At 43.7% G+C, this 15,842-nt stretch overlaps 1 protein-coding gene and 1 long non-coding RNA gene across 2 annotated transcripts; one reads left to right on the top strand and one right to left on the bottom strand.

The window, feature by feature from the left end:
* Nucleotides 1–1,968: 1,968 nt before the first annotated feature.
* LOC123127878 (cyclin-P4-1) lies at nt 1,969–4,280 on the top strand. Its single transcript, XM_044547730.1, has 2 exons — nt 1,969–2,431; nt 3,672–4,280. The coding sequence occupies exons 1-2, from the start codon at nt 2,055–2,057 to the stop codon at nt 3,931–3,933; spliced, it is 639 nt and encodes a 212-aa protein (XP_044403665.1). The 5' UTR covers nt 1,969–2,054; the 3' UTR covers nt 3,934–4,280.
* Nucleotides 4,281–8,384: 4,104 nt separating this feature from the next.
* LOC123130733 (uncharacterized) lies at nt 8,385–15,166 on the bottom strand. The gene is made up of 7 exons (XR_006464000.1): nt 14,650–15,166; nt 13,837–13,977; nt 13,177–13,353; nt 12,469–12,627; nt 11,171–11,256; nt 9,268–9,358; nt 8,385–8,660 (listed from the first exon to the last, which is right to left on the bottom strand). It is a non-coding gene; the product is annotated as an uncharacterized lncRNA (long non-coding RNA).
* Nucleotides 15,167–15,842: the final 676 nt, after the last annotated feature.

Genomic DNA, 15,842 nt, shown 5'->3' with positions numbered 1-15,842 from the left:
ACAAGCATGTCCCCAAGGCCACGTGGCGCAGAGGTAGAGTAAATCCACCATGGGCACCTATGAAGAACGACCTAAAGGAGAAGAGGTCATTAGGATACGAGGTCCAACCTCGGTCAATCAAAAAATATCTATGTACACGACTACACATGAGCGCAACGTGATAGTATCTGACATACGCCAACCAACAACTTGGGTCTGAGGAGTTGCGCATCCTCAGTGCTTTACAGACAAGTTTATGCAACACCAGTTTCCTGAGGGGTTTAAACCCATGAACATGGAGCAATACGACGGAAGAACAGACCCCACCGTATGGATTGTGGACTTCCTCATGGCAATACATATGGCAAGTCGATATGACCTCTACGCCATTAAGTACCTGCCTCTCAAGTTCAACCACCTTACATCGTCCGACCAGACAAGGACAAAATGAACACAACTCCATGCATCCACCAGCCGGACAGAAAGAACACAACTCCGCATAGCCACCTATCAGATAGGCCGAACCGGATAGGCATGAGGGAAGCAAACCCACCTCAGGGAAACAACTGAGCACAAATGAAAGGAGAGAATAAATCATATCCGCCCGGCAAAATGGCAACTCCGCACCGTCTTCCAACCCTCCTCAAAACCAGCCGGGTGTTTGGTGCGATAGCCATATGGGGTCCGGGCACGATGGTCGCCTCCAAACACCAGATGCCGCCACCAACCGCCCGGCAAGATGTCGACTCCACATCGTCTTCCAACGTCCCCGCCCCACGAACAATCAGTCGGGTTTGGGCACAATAGCAAGATGGGGTCCGAGCATGATGGTCGCCTTTGCGTGGTGGCCCAAACATTAGAGGCCCCCAGCCATTCATCAGGCGGCACCCACAGGGATAGCCGGGTGGGGCCCGCGCATGATGATCTCCTCCAACGGGTAGCCCAAACATCAGACACCCCCCACAGAAGCGAACGAAATGACACACACAGTGCGAGGGAAACGATCGCCAGACGAGTTGGTCCCGAGCATGCCCCTAGGCCACGCGTCATGAACACCAAGACGACCGGCTCGGAGAGGAATGGTTGGGACCAATCGCGTGGTGGGGAAGACGAAACATAGGTAAGGACACGAGATGCGCGCGAGCGTGAGCATGGATGTCTTGAAAAGACGAATACTCCATGGTCATCCTTCAAAGGAGTAATGCATCGAACTTTTTCTTACATGCAGCGGAGAGAGGAGTACGCAATCAAGCCTTTGCGCCATGAAGCTCAGATGTGAGGTTTACACGTAAGTTTTACAAAAGTACACAGGATGAATACCTGGCCATGTGCAGCCGGTCCCGAAAATCCCGGGCCGGACCGACCGGGTCGTGCTTTTCGGGCTTGAGCCCTATTTGTTAGGCCCGACGGTCGGGTCGGGCCAGACTCAGGTCTAGGTTTTCACCGGGCTTTTTTTGGCCCTGCCCGACAAATGCTTAAGCATGATCACGTTTTTAGAAATTTGAGCGGTTTGACTTTAACCAACTGCTATACTATCCCCTCCGTATAAAAAAAATGATGCTTTTTGATACTATTTTTTTAACACAGTACAAACGCAAGCAACCGGCATATCATTTTGAAATTTATGAAGTCATGGTAGACATCCTGAAATAAATCCAGAAATAAATGCGAGCAGTAGGACTTGAACCTTGATGGGCTAAGGATAAACAGTTCCTCTAACCATCCAATTACAGGTTGGTTCACGCTTTCTAATACTATTCAATATGTCAAAAAAAATGTCTTATATTTTGATTCAGACGGAGTACTACTACCTAACTTCTATCAACTAAAGTACGCTTAACCCTAACGGTTTTCCATGGCGCAAATCTCCAATGAAAGTTCTCCCCTTCCTTTTCTGTATCTACATGAGCATATCCCATCTCCCAACACTGGAGTACCAGATTAACTAACAGAAAAAATAAATTAACCGCCTTCCTTCTCCATCCCCTCTCCGTCCTACATAACGGACCCCGTGCATTTTCTCCCCACCTGTTCTCCATCGACCCCAAGGAGTTCGACACGTGCACCGCCTCCGTATGCCAGAGGCCATGGCCGAGGCCGGGGAGCTGGTGGTGAGCAGCGCCCAGCAGGACGACATGCTGCGGGTGGTGGCCGCCCTGGCCGGCATCCTGGAGCGCGTCGCGGAGCGCAACGACGCGGTGGCCACGCCCGGGGAGGCGGCGCCGGCGTCGGCGTTCCGGGCGACGACCAAGCCGGGCATCTCGGTGCGCGCGTACGTGGCGCGCATCGCACGGTTCGCCGGGTGCAGCCCCGCGTGCTACGTCGTCGCCTACATCTACCTCGACCGGCTGCTGCAGCGCGCCCGCGGCTTCGCCCTCGCCGTGGACTCCTACAGCGTGCACCGTCTCCTCATCACGACCGTGCTCGCCGCCGTCAAGTTCATGGATGACGTGTGAGTTCCCCTTAATGCTAAATTAATCCAACAGCTCAACCAGTTAATTTGTACTGTACCTCTGTACATGATCATCTTCGTCTTGGTGGCGTGATTCGAATTATGCCAATTAGCTCGCTTTGCACTTAACTCAATAGTCACCGTGTTGTTGGCAGTCGTCATGCTCTACTTGGTTAACAATCTCACAACACCAATATTCAGACCTCTGGATGGTAATACTGCCGAGGGATGCATTACTTGGAGTTGGACCACCTGAATTTTGGTTCTCTGTTCTTTGGATTTAGCTTGCTGGTTCGAACACCTGAGATTCTTGTGCCAAGAGTAGCGAGCTGTGACAAAGTGCTTTGCTCTTCTTCTACTCTGACAACTAGGAATAGGTTGAGACTTGGGAGTGCCTTCGAAGTAACTCCAGCATCATTCCACTTGCATTTCCAGAATTGTGCTGCCATTTGCTTTGGACATAGCATTATCAGCTCCTAGCTAGTAACTGTCGGTGCAGACTGCAGGCATAGATAGTTAAGGTTTTTCTTCCGGTCAGTTCAGTTCAGACAGTATACAACCACACCTCAATTCACAAAATATCAGTAGTAGTAATCATTGGCACATGTGCAGTCCTGTGCTAATAATGCACCGGAGAGGGCAATCAGTGGGTAGGTGCCTACATTTAACTACGGTGTCAAGCTAGGATTTGCACTAGGCACTGTGTACACTGTACACAGAGTGATTTGTCCTTGCGAATTAAAGCAGGCGGTATACGGCAAAGTTATGCCTGTGGAGTGAGCGGAGCAGAAAAGCCGTAGTATGTGGTGGCTGCTCCTTCCACCAAACCACACGCATCAAGCGTGGACCCGAGGACATGGACTAGAACCCGGCCCTGCCCACTCGCCTTTTTGTTAGGAACTTAATCCAGTGCCAGTTGTGGCGGATCGCGACTGGTAACTTGCCATCTCTGCTGATGCTTGCTGCTCAATTTCCCCCCAGAGTCTTCGCTGAGATTGATATACTTAATTGGCCCAACTTGGCATCCTTAAAAGAAACGTTTTGGACTTTCGTGCCTAGTTGGTAATTCTGGTTGTGCTTTGTTGGGCTGCTTGATTGATCCTTTTGACTGCAAAACTCTAACACCATCCTCCCTGTAAAAAAAACAGTTGAATGAGTTGAACAAATTGTATGAAAAAATAATGGAAGTACAGTGGCACGGTGTTCCCCTCTTGAAAGGCCTGTGTTTCCCTGTATGCAGATGCTACAACAACGCCTACTTTGCCAAGGTCGGGGGCATCAGCCTGGTCGAGATGAACTACCTGGAGGTCGACTTCCTGTTCGGCGTCGGGTTCGACCTCAACGTCACGCCGGAGACATTCGGCCACTACTGCGCCGTGCTCCAGTCCGAGATGCTCTGCGCGGAGGCTGCTTCTGCGCCGCCGAGGCTGCAGCACTGCTGCCTCTCTGAATCCGAGGACGATGCCGCCAGCTGCGGCAGCCAGCAGCAGCTGGCGGCATGAAGCCGCCGGCCGGCCAGCACCGCGCTTGGAAGCAAGTTGGCATCACATGGCCGGTTGCATGATGCATGCATTTCTGTTAGTCTGTGTGTTTAAATTTGTAGTGCTAGTTAGCTAGCTAGGTGGTCGTCGCCTTCCTACATGCCTTGCTGCATGATGCTTGCAACAATGCTTTCTCGTAGTGCACTCGTCCTTAGTTTTCGTTTGTTGTGGTGGTGTAGGTAGGTAAGTGAAACACTAGCGTGCTCCGCTTTGTCGGATTTTCTCTTGTGAAACAGATTGTACAGTCTTGAACCTGTTGGTAACTTTAGCATTCCATATGTATATATTTTCACATTGGGTTATAGTGATACTGATGCCAGAAGTGAATCGCAGCAGTGAGGCGTTTTCATTCAATCGATATATCAAGACAATATAGTTGCAGTGTGTGAGTGGCTGGCCTCTGCATGATATGATGCACATGGTCAACACGTCCAACACAATCAAACAGAAAAGTCCAGCCTAAGATGAGATAGGTACTATCCGGAGATTACAATGTCATTCATAGTGGGAGAAACCCTATTTATGGCTCCTTTGATACAAAGAAATTTCATAGGATTTTTACAGGATTTGGATCCTTAGGATTTTTTTCTGTGTTGCTCGTTTGATTTGTAGTAGGATTGAAATCCTTAGGATTTTCTTCATTGGATTCATTTGTACTACACTAGCAAGATGCCCGTGCGTTGCACGGAACATCAAGATGTATTTGTATGAGTAGTTTATTTTGTGAGAGAAAAGAATGAACGAGGGAAGGCTTTATTTGCAAATGTGGAGAGGGGTGTGGGTATCTTTTTGCAAAATTGTCATAGTTTCATTCCTATCCGTAAGATATAAATCAGGCGGCCTATATTGCAGGATGGCAGGCACACCATCATCACCAACTCTGTTTTTTTTTATAAGAATAGAGATTTTGAAGAAAACTTTCTATCCACTCAAACTTCTTTGTAGAATTCCTTTGTTTTTCCTGTGCTATTAAACACTTTTTATAAGGATGAGAAGAAGAACGAAAGTTGCCATCCTCGCGCCACTAAACTTGACACCAAAACATCCGGAGATGCCTTCTTCATCATCATCTTCTCCTCCTCCTCCCCCCCTCCTCCTCCTCCTCCTCCTCCTTCTCCTTCTTCTTCTTCCGCCTCTTCTCCTCCTCCTCCTCCTCCTCCTCGTCTTCTCCGTCTCCTCCTCCTCCTCCTCCTCCTCCTCCTCCTCCTCCTTGACATCAAAAACATCTGGACATGCCTTCTCCTCCTCCTCCTCCTCCTCAAAAACGACAGGAGGAGGAGGAGGAGGAGGAGGAGAAGAGGACGACGTGGTGGTGGTGGTGGAGGAGGAGGAGGAGGAGGAGGAGGAGAAGAAGAAGAAGAAGAAGAAGAAGAAGAAGAAGAAGAAGGCATCTTCGGACGTTTTTGATGTCAAGTTTAGTGACGCGAAGATGGCAACTTCATTTGTGAAGCATGACAACTTTCTTTTTCGGATGGCAAGGTTTAGTTTTTTTATTTGTTTTTCTTTCCGGATGGCAACTTTAGTTGTAAAAAATGTCAGGGTCGGATTATTTCGTGCCACACGTATGACACTTATTATTTGGGTAGTTTACTTTTTTTTACCTAAATGAATCATTATCCAACAGGGGATCTGTTGTTGTTTTTACATATTTGCTTCTTGTTTTGGTAAACGTAAGCACAACAGTACCCTATATCGCAGCCCATTTCCGATCCATTTCACTCTAATTTTTTTTTTGAGAACACAATACAGACGCGGGTGCTCATTTATAGCATACACTCATTTATATGAACACACGCGCAGACCCTACTCCTATAAGCACCCTGAGAGACTGAGCTATCATATCATCTTAAGATTGACGAAGTCACCACATGCACCTTGTAATCGACGTGAACATCTCCTTGTAATGAATTCGCATTGCCGGATATTCTGAAAATAAAACCAAGAATAATGCAAGCACTAAAATTTGAACACTGATGGGTCAGGGATAACACTGTCCTCCTAACCATCCAATCACAGGTTGGTTGGAATTTTCACTCCTACTAATAGAATGCCCGTGCGTTGCCACAGGCTTTTCAAATATTTTAGGGAGTTATGTAAACAATTATTATGTACAATTTCACATGTGGAGAAAAGATAGTACGATCACAATCGTATAAGAGTTTAAACCACTCCCCTTGCAACGTAAATTGATAACAAAAAGGCAATTTGACAATGAATACAATATAGAATGATGATCCAATTAAAAATTGGTTACAAATTAAGATCTATTTGATGCTCTAAGAAATTATTGCACAATATCAGAAATGTTGACTTTATTCATTGGCACAATATTTGAGCAAGTATAATAAAAATGTCTTCCTCAACTCATACATGTCATGCACAAGCAATATATGCAGTTGGCACGAATAATTCACGTCGAAGGTCTTAAAATGTACTCCCTCCGTCCCAAAATTCTTGTCTTAGATTAGTCTAAATACGGATATATCTAATACCAAAATGTGACTTGATACATCCGTATTTAGACAAATCTAAGACAAAATTTTTGGGACGGAGGGAGTATAACAGAGAATACTCGTCGTACAAATTGGGTTTACTAATTCTTTACCATTCCACGTGAGCATAAAAAAGGAGCCAGACAAATCTCTCCAATTTTGTAAATTAATGTTATCTCGAATATACTGATAATACAAATAAAATGTATTAGTATGGTCGCAATGCATGGAAATTCGAAAGGAGTGCCTAAGCGAACTAAAAAGAAATTTATGTTTTAGTCAAACTCGCTTGCCGCTGTTCTTTCTCCAAATGTTTTCCTTCTTTCTTCATCCGTTGATCCAACCACCTCCACTACACCCCACCTGAGAGTATCTACATCCCGAGCACCCCAAACTGCCCTTATAAGACTGGTTGCATGGCTCGGTCACTAACGGGTCAAAAAAAACGACGCTGACCGATGCCTCATAACAACCCTATATGCCTGGCAGTCCCGCATCCATCATATCCAACCCAAATCTGGGGAAAATATAGGGAGGCCTGGGCGCACCCAGACGTGTACACCACATCAGCCCAGTCCACATTGGCCCACACCGACTCCACTCCGTCCCACTAAATTCCTAGTTTCACTTCACTTTCGATCCACACTCCATTGATTCCCCTCCACCATGTACATCCCGTTGTCCTTCCTAATGTCGAGCATCGGCGGTATTGGAGGCGACAGATCTGCCAAAGAGGACGATTGGGAACGCCTTCATTCGCGAGACGGAGGGCGACATGGGCGGCAGCTCAGGCTCAACTCCACCACCTGTTACCCGCCATTTTAGCGTGGATGCCAGCACGGGCCCGTTCGGCACCGCGCAGAGCTTCACGCGCTCATCCAGCTCCACGTCATTGGACCGCCGCCCTCCCAATCCTCATCTCCATAGCTCCTAAAGGTTATCAGTGGGTGCTCGTTGCGGATGTCCGAAAAAGAGGCACCAGCAGCCCGCCGCGAGAGGCAACGTGCAAGGAAGAGGCCGCCGGCATAGGAGGCGGTCGCATAGTCCTCTCGATGTCGTCGTCGATTGTCAGTGATGACCGATGAAGAGTAGCTCCTCACAGATATCTACAAACAGCTCCCTGCTGATGGCAGAGATAGACGCCTGCCGGATCCATCGAAAGAACGCAAAGGCCCTCCGCCTCGAGCTTGAGCAGTCGGTGTGCGAGGCGAAGAAGAGGGCGGTAGCGGATGCGAAAGCGGCGAAGCTCGTGAGGCAGCAAAACCGCGTCGTTCGAAGGATGGTTGGCTAGATTGACTCCCCCAATATCATCGACGGCTGCGAGGCCCCCCTCTCCTACCACGGACTTCATTGACGGCTACATCCGTAGCAACGAGGAAGTGGCAAAGAAATGTGTCCTTCTCTTTGACTTTGTTACAATTTTTAGTAACATTTGTTTAGAACTATGTTCATCGGCTAACTGTGGTGCTCTTTTGATCTATGTCAGATTATGTGGAGATCTATGTCCCGATTATGTAGATTTATATGTCTGTTTGTTTCATTGATGGTCAAAGTAGTTTGTTTCATGTTGCATGCATAGTATGGATTTGGGGTATCATATATGAAGATTGAGGCTATGGATGCGATGATTCGAGGAGTGACCTGTCATTGTCCAGGACACGCCCATGGACGTATAGCGTGCCTAATTTGATGACCCATGCAACCCATAGTTGAACCCAGCAACCCCCTGCATTGCTTCTCCTCCACTCGGCATTTCCAGACTCTTCTTGATAAATGTTGATCCCGTTAATCATTGATGGTTTTAATTGAAGAGCTAAAGATGCAAAGTTCACGAACTAATCTTTCCTCAAGATGTCTTGAACCAAGTATCAAGAGCACTCATAATTGTAAATGTATGTTATACTATATCAATGCCAACATCGTCCTTCAGAACATTGGGAAGAACAAAATACATATTTGATCCTTTTAGAAGAAATGAAAAAGATTACAAAATATATGTCCCATGTAGTCAAGAACTGCAAATTTTGAATAAGCTTGTGCTTGTACTCATCTTTCACTGCTATATGATGAGCCATAATAACTAACCATCCTCCATCACCTCTTGCAAATCTCTGAACCTCCCATCCTTGATGCGCTAAACTGACTTTCAACATGACCAGTTCTGACCCTCACCACCCTGCTCAGATGAAATGGAGACTGAAAAGAACACGATATAAGTACATCAAGCAATCAGATGAGGCTATTGACAATCCATAAATCCCGAGTCCTACTGGTGGTATACATGAATAACCAAATGCCATTTATAATTATCCTGAAGGTGGCTAAATAGAAGGGTTACTGGTGGTACTAATTATTCTGTTGTTGGTAGAAAATCCTTTTGGAGATCATGGATGACTAACACGATGTTGCAATCAATATAGGCTGGCGTATATGGAAAATCAAAGCTAAAAATGACTCATTAAGTTAGGGATACATAAAAAAATATTGTAAAAAGTGATAAAAACAAATCTGCAGCAACTCGCGACCCCACAAACTCGTATTTGCAGTGAGCAAGTTAGTGAGGCCACCACGGTAGGCTAGCACCAAGGGACAAGGGCAACAACCGCCTTCCCATCCAACCTACTGATTCTGTTGGCGCTACTTTCATCCTAAGCCCATCAGTACCGCTAGTGTGTTGGCACATCAAGAGAAACTATGAATTGAAATTTTCATCCAAAGCATGAAAAATGTTAATGTTCCTCTCCTCTTCCATCCCTCGTGTGAACATACCCAATTCGTGGTTGCCTCACTACATTCAGCGTACCTCTGATGTGCAATGTTGTCTCTCCCAACTCTTAACAAATTCATTGTAGCTCACAACTGGATGGGCCTTGCGGGTTGAAGAAAATCCAAACCTAAATAGAAGCAACAAAATGAGGACAACTTATAAGAAAGGGAAAAGCGAGGAAGCACACACCTACATGCCCAAACAAAATATAAGATGCAACTACACTATGATTTACTCATTAAAGAGAGTTAAAAAAGCACACCAATCAGTTAAAAGAGGCATCATTCCTTGTTCAAGTCTTTAATGTAATTTAGATTCGACAATAATAATGCAAACCTTTACATTGAATTTATGGTATTGAGACAAAATAATATGCACTAATAACTGCTAATTATATCCATATATATTGTATTATTAGCATGCAAAAGCAAAATCACTCAACTATACGGAAGCCTCGAGTAACATCCTCCGGGACTGGACCTTCAAAAATGATTACTACACCAACAAACATAAGCATCAAACAGTAAGCTATTTAGTAATAGGATTTTCATACTATAGCGCTGTTGGGGGTGGGAGAGAAGTAGAGCTCCAGGAGGCATCCTTTGTGGAGAAACCATTAGAGTGTTGCCCCAGGTTGGCATAATTAGTACTTACACAACTCCTGATAAAGCACACGATAATGTGTAATCCAATCCAATTCATTTCATAATGGGCGGTGGCTCTATCAAGCAATATCGTCCCCGTTCCAGGTGTGCCATAGAGCAGAACGCACATGAATGAGTATAGTAGTTAGGAGGGCATCTCAGGATGGTGATAACTGTATCGTTGCATCCCTGAGCTAACTGCATAATATGGTACTTCAAAGCACATTTTTCTTGAAACTTCCCAGGCGGCTTAATACTAACACGAAAAACAGTTACAGATAAAGCAGAGGCGTAAATTCACCTTCTCCGCGATGATCCTTCACCATAAAAGGTTCGGTTTTTATTTCCCGGACTCTAGCACCATTAAAAAACATTTCTTGAACCTAGGTACTATGACAATCGCATACATGTAGCAGAGAGGTATATTCTCAATGATCAGTACCAATGCTCCTATGAAACACCATATAAGCTTGACTATCTTTTGTACGGAAGATTCAGACAATTGAAATCTGAAAAGAAAAGTAGTGTAGTCCAGAAAAGAAAGGCACTGAAATGTACATCTATATATGATATCCAGAGAGCTCAAAAATAGTAAATTACTGCATGGTTGGTTGCAGGAGGTTGATATTTTCCTCACTGTACTCTAAATAGAGAAATAGGCGGCAGTGCGATTAAAAAGACAATATATCAAGTCACCAGTACAACATGGACATGATTTTTTTAGTTGTTACAACTAACAAAAAATGAGCTTCTTGAATAGGTGAAGAATTTATGAAAGAAAAGGAGATAAGGACAAAGCAAACTGGAATGAGCCTTGATTAGGTAAGGAAACCCCAAACAGAGTCGCTACAATCTGAAAAGGCTCTAGGTTGGCACAATCCTATTTAGATACCGGGACCAACTTGCGAGGATTCACCTATCTGAATATATATCGCATAAAACATTAACTACATGATTATTTTCCCATGAAGTTCTGTACACAGCTTACAATAAAATAGCTTGGTTCATCTACACTAATTTTTGCTCAGATCGATGGCGACATGTGACAGAATGGTACACGTAGCCTAAGCAAGAGGATTGAGAAATCCAAAGTGGAAGGCAATACACCAACCATTAATCAACCAAGAATAGTCAAAAAAAAATTAAGAGCATGTGCCATACTCATACCAAATGGAGAAAGATTCAAATGAGAAAATGTTTTTCCATGAAGGAACAAAATTAAGACAACATGAATGGATAAAGTAAGAGGATTGGTCCTTTGTAAAGAAGAACTGGGAAGGAAGTACAAATCTAACCTTGGAATGAGGATTGATTATTCTTGTCTATCATCCCAACAAAGCATTTTCTCAAAGCTTTCTCTGCAATGTAGCGCGCTAGCACTCTACAATGCAAAAAAAAATCATGAATATGTTAGTATGTCAATGTGAATAAGATAAATAATATGAAGTCATGTATATGCATTAGATACTTGCTAGTGCCTGTGCCACCATCACGAGAATCCTTTAGTTAGGTTCAGAATATTTACTTTGAGTTGTAGCAGTCATCATCTATGCATAACCTAGTTTTAGGGGAAATACTTAAGAATGATGAGGAAATATATATATATATATATATATATATATATATATATATATATATATATATATATATATATAAGTAGCTCACATTTTAAAGCAGGCAGGCACACCTATTCCACAGCGGTTTAGTTTTAGGGAGCTTGTAAAACTAAAAGACATAAACTATTTTAAACATGTACTGTCTTTGGGAAGCTTTAGGAATGTAGTGTATTAAGTAAGAGGCAAGAGTTGTGGATGTTTGAAAAATAACCCCTGAAAGAAATATGTGTCTAAAAAGATAGGAAATCAAGGTGCTCATGTTACCTTCTGAAGGTAGAAAATCACATGTAAAGCAAGAAGTGAGATATAAGGGATCATATGCATTGATGCTTTTTTTATAGGGTGCACTACTAAAATACTATGGTATAGCGTGTACGCAAGTAATGGGCATAAACAATTGATACATGTAGATTATTATGTTAGAAGTATTTAGTATAATCAACCCACACAAAGTTACTGTTTTCTATCTAGTATAATGTCATACATGGAAACATGAAACTGGTATGGCTACAATCATTTAGACCTCTCTCTCTCCCTCTCCATGGCCCCTGATCTCTTTCTCATCATTGCTGATACAACATAAAGAGAAAAGAGAGACTAAAACACATGAGAGCTAGAGGATATACATTTTATCTACATTTTAAATATGTATAGAGAAGTAACTGTGGATGTCAATGTTAATGCAACACGGAATCTAATGGTTTTCCAATGCATATAAGTAGCCTGATCAACATAGTTTCTGAATATATATGTAACTCATTTTATTGATTAGAGTAGCCATTGTATCAAGGCAGTTTTGGATCTTCTGAATCTCAAGCAAAAAGATTGAAAACCAACTATTTCCTAAAATTACATATCAAAGAATATCCTATTTCAAATATAGATACAATAACATGCCAAAGCAAGCAAATTTAATAAATATGGGAGATTATTTATTTCCACAAGCTGAATCGAGCTCTCGACCAGCATTTTCTTACCATATAAGGAAGCTCATGTCTAGAGCCGCGGAAGTGCAAACGTCCAAAGATATAATATTGCGCAAAAGCCGCTAGGCAAGCTTTCATGGAGTATTCGGCGTTTCAATTGTTCAGAGATGAGACATCCAAATCTGGACATCGCGTCAGTATTATCTCAGCCTGCATAAAATGAATTAAAATGTATGAGAAAGATAAAATATTCCTGAGTTTTAGGAAGCTAAGAACCAATTAATATATTTTTGGGCAAGAAAGAAGTGTATAAAATTAGAATAACAGGGTGTAGTACAATCTCAATAAATAATTTAAGCTAGGAAAAAAGAGTACATAATTCAGTCTGGTGTTTTTATTTCCATTCACAATTCATTGACATCAATTTATCTTCTCTCTTCCTTTGTGCGAGACTGCAGCTACATATTTAAGTCACATATGTACATGAGCTTTTTTACGCACATAACTAAACTAAGATCATGCTTTCGCTTTTAAATCCTGATTGAATGCTAGCATTTATTCCATGGCTCCAACATCAGTTAACCAGAAGGTTTGATACAATACAATCCATCATCGCTACAGCAGCCGATACAATCAATTTATAATGTAAAATGGATGGATTAAGCACAAAAAGGCCATGAAAGTACACACATGCATAGATTCACCACCATTTGGAGAAGAAAAATTCATCCACCACTCTCTGGAAAATTCCTTACTTACCACGGCTTAGTGGTGACAAACACTTCTGGCCTTGGACATCCTCCAACTCAGATGTGACAAAAGACCGGCTCATTGTGGAACCGTCGCTCCCAATAGCACAGGAGCTTCCGCGACTCCATCCCCCTCCTGTAGAGTCGTTGTTCTTGAGCGGGCCCAAGTTGGCGGCAGCCCCATCACCTAAACAAATTGAACTGTTAATGATCCAAATCATAGGTACCAATAGTAACTCAAAATGGCAGTAACGAACGCACTGGTGAATCTGAAGCCATTGAAAGAAATTAGTGAAATTCAAAAGAATAAATCTGGGACATCTCTCTGAAGTATCTTAGTATGATCCAGAATGTCTGAGAACAAAAACAATGTTGAAATGGAAATTACCCCAAATCTGCAGGTACATGTTGCTAACAACAAATTGCATGACTTATAAAATACATCAATTATGTCACAAGCTATCAGGACTTCCGAATCATAATGAGTTTCACATTTAGTGTACATGAAGAGTCCAACCAATTAATATATGATCTAGAAAAGTATACATGCACATTAACTTCAGTACTCTCAATCAAACTAAGCAATTGACTTCACAAACATGGGATTATAGAGAACCCGACAATAATAAAGAATGTTTCGGGTTTAAAAATAAGGATGATCAGGACTAACCTGCGTAAACACGTTTTAGAATGTGTCTCAGTGTCTGAGTATATTCATCTTTGGACATCTCCTTGATAGTTTCCAAATTTCCCGTGCATCGCCTAGACAGAGCTTGGGGGAGGCTCTCTTCCTCTCATATGCATCTCTTTCCTGATGAAATTATGAAAGCATATGATAAAACAATGTTAAGAAAATAAAACATTTGCAGACGTCTTTTGTGCAAGTATCTCAACTGTAACTAAGGGTGAGTTGGAAACAACATGTCTCTTACCTTGTTGTCAGGGATAACTAGCGCCTAGTAAACAAAAATGATTTCAGTTGGAAAACATAATTTCTGGGGAAGTAGCATGATATTTGCAACCAGTCTGATTTGCTTCTATGTATTTCATTGAAAAAGAAAATCTACACCAGCACCAACCAGAACGTGGGAACGAAAAAGAAAACGCAAAACTGTGTTGGTCATTGCCATAGCTGCAAGTCAATGAATTCTAAGATATTCTCCAACTCAAGAGGTACACCACCGTACATGCAATGCAAGCTACAATCATTATCATCTCTGAATGATCTTAATTCACAAAAGGAGTCTATTCACCATTAGTCAGTAGAAAGGAGATACAAGTCTTATGCGTAAGTAACATGATGGAAAATTAGATGCCAACCATTTATGTGATATTCAAACTTACTATATATTCCAAATTGCAAAAGAAAAAACTTTAGACAAAAGCCTGCACGATTACCGTCTAGATTTCATATAAGAATTTATTCAGAAGCCTAGGGCGGTGATTACTGAATAGTACTAATGCTAGTGCAGAGAGTATTAACTTGTTGTGAAAAGCGGAAGAGGATATGGCCAAGAGTTTGTTGCGCCCAAAGGGTATGGCATCCTCCCGTGGCCGACAGCGACGTGCAGCGCCCTGGATCCACCGTCCATAGCGACCTCCTTGACGCGACAGTTCCCACCGTCCAGCGCGCGCTCAATGCCTGGGAAAAAAAATCCCGCCCAAATCAGGATCTAACGCAAAAAAAAACAGACTCCCAAATCAGAGGCATGCAGGGCAAAATCCATGATGCGGCCGTGGCGGCACCAATCTCTGCCGGGGAAGAAAAGAACGGCGCAATCGCTTAAGAAGGGCCAGCCGCTTGACCCGATGCCTGCGAGGTCGTCGCTTTCCTCGACGCGACCCTCCATGCGATTAACGCGACCATGCCCTGCTGCGGCTTCCGTGGGAATCCGCCATGGTCGGGAGCCAACGGCGGCGCCGCTTACTCGAGGGGATCGAGAGGACGGCGGCGGCGATGGGAGGGGATCGGGAGGAACGGCGTTCCTCCTGCGGGGTGGTTTTCTTGGGGTGCGTGTGTGGGGTGAGGAGGTGACGAAAAAACCCAGCGAAAAAACGGACGAAAAAAAAATTGTCTTTGATGGGACGAAAATTGACCGGCGGAGACTATCAACTGCTCTATTAAGAGTAGAGATTGGTTGATATGTATCGGTCTATAATATCGTGGAACAGATCTCTTCCTTAGTCCCGTAAGCTTAGCAGCCACAACCGACAATTCACGGATCTGACTAACCAGCACTCCAAGCCTCCAATGTTTTTTTTGAATAACTCCTAGCCTCCAATTCCCACGTCAAAAAACCAGCACTGCCACACTCCATAGCTCGTGGCCACACCACCCTGCTGGAAACTATAGACATGGATTTTGCGTCCTCCTCTGTGTCCTTCAGGTACATCGTGGCGGCGGGGTCCCGTCTGACGCTCCCTGGCTCCCGTAGTTCAGCCCCCCTCAATTTTCTTTGACGCCTCAATGTGTGTAGGTATGTTGCTTTGATCTTGACCGTGCGAGCTATGGTGCAGGGCGAGCAGTGAGGCAGGGCTGCACTTTCGATACACTTTTGCGGTCCCGATGGTAGCTTGGAAGGCCCCCATGATGACGTGGCTGCAATCCTACATCATGTTTGTTGTATTGATTGTGGAGGGGTATAAAGTACAGGTGATATACCACGAGATCTGATG

Source organism: Triticum aestivum, chromosome 6A, assembly GCF_018294505.1.
Source record: "Triticum aestivum cultivar Chinese Spring chromosome 6A, IWGSC CS RefSeq v2.1, whole genome shotgun sequence".
Classification (NCBI taxonomy): domain Eukaryota; kingdom Viridiplantae; phylum Streptophyta; class Magnoliopsida; order Poales; family Poaceae; genus Triticum; species Triticum aestivum.
The sequence above is the reverse complement of the archived record's forward strand: the minus strand, read 5'-3'. Positions and strand labels throughout refer to the sequence as shown.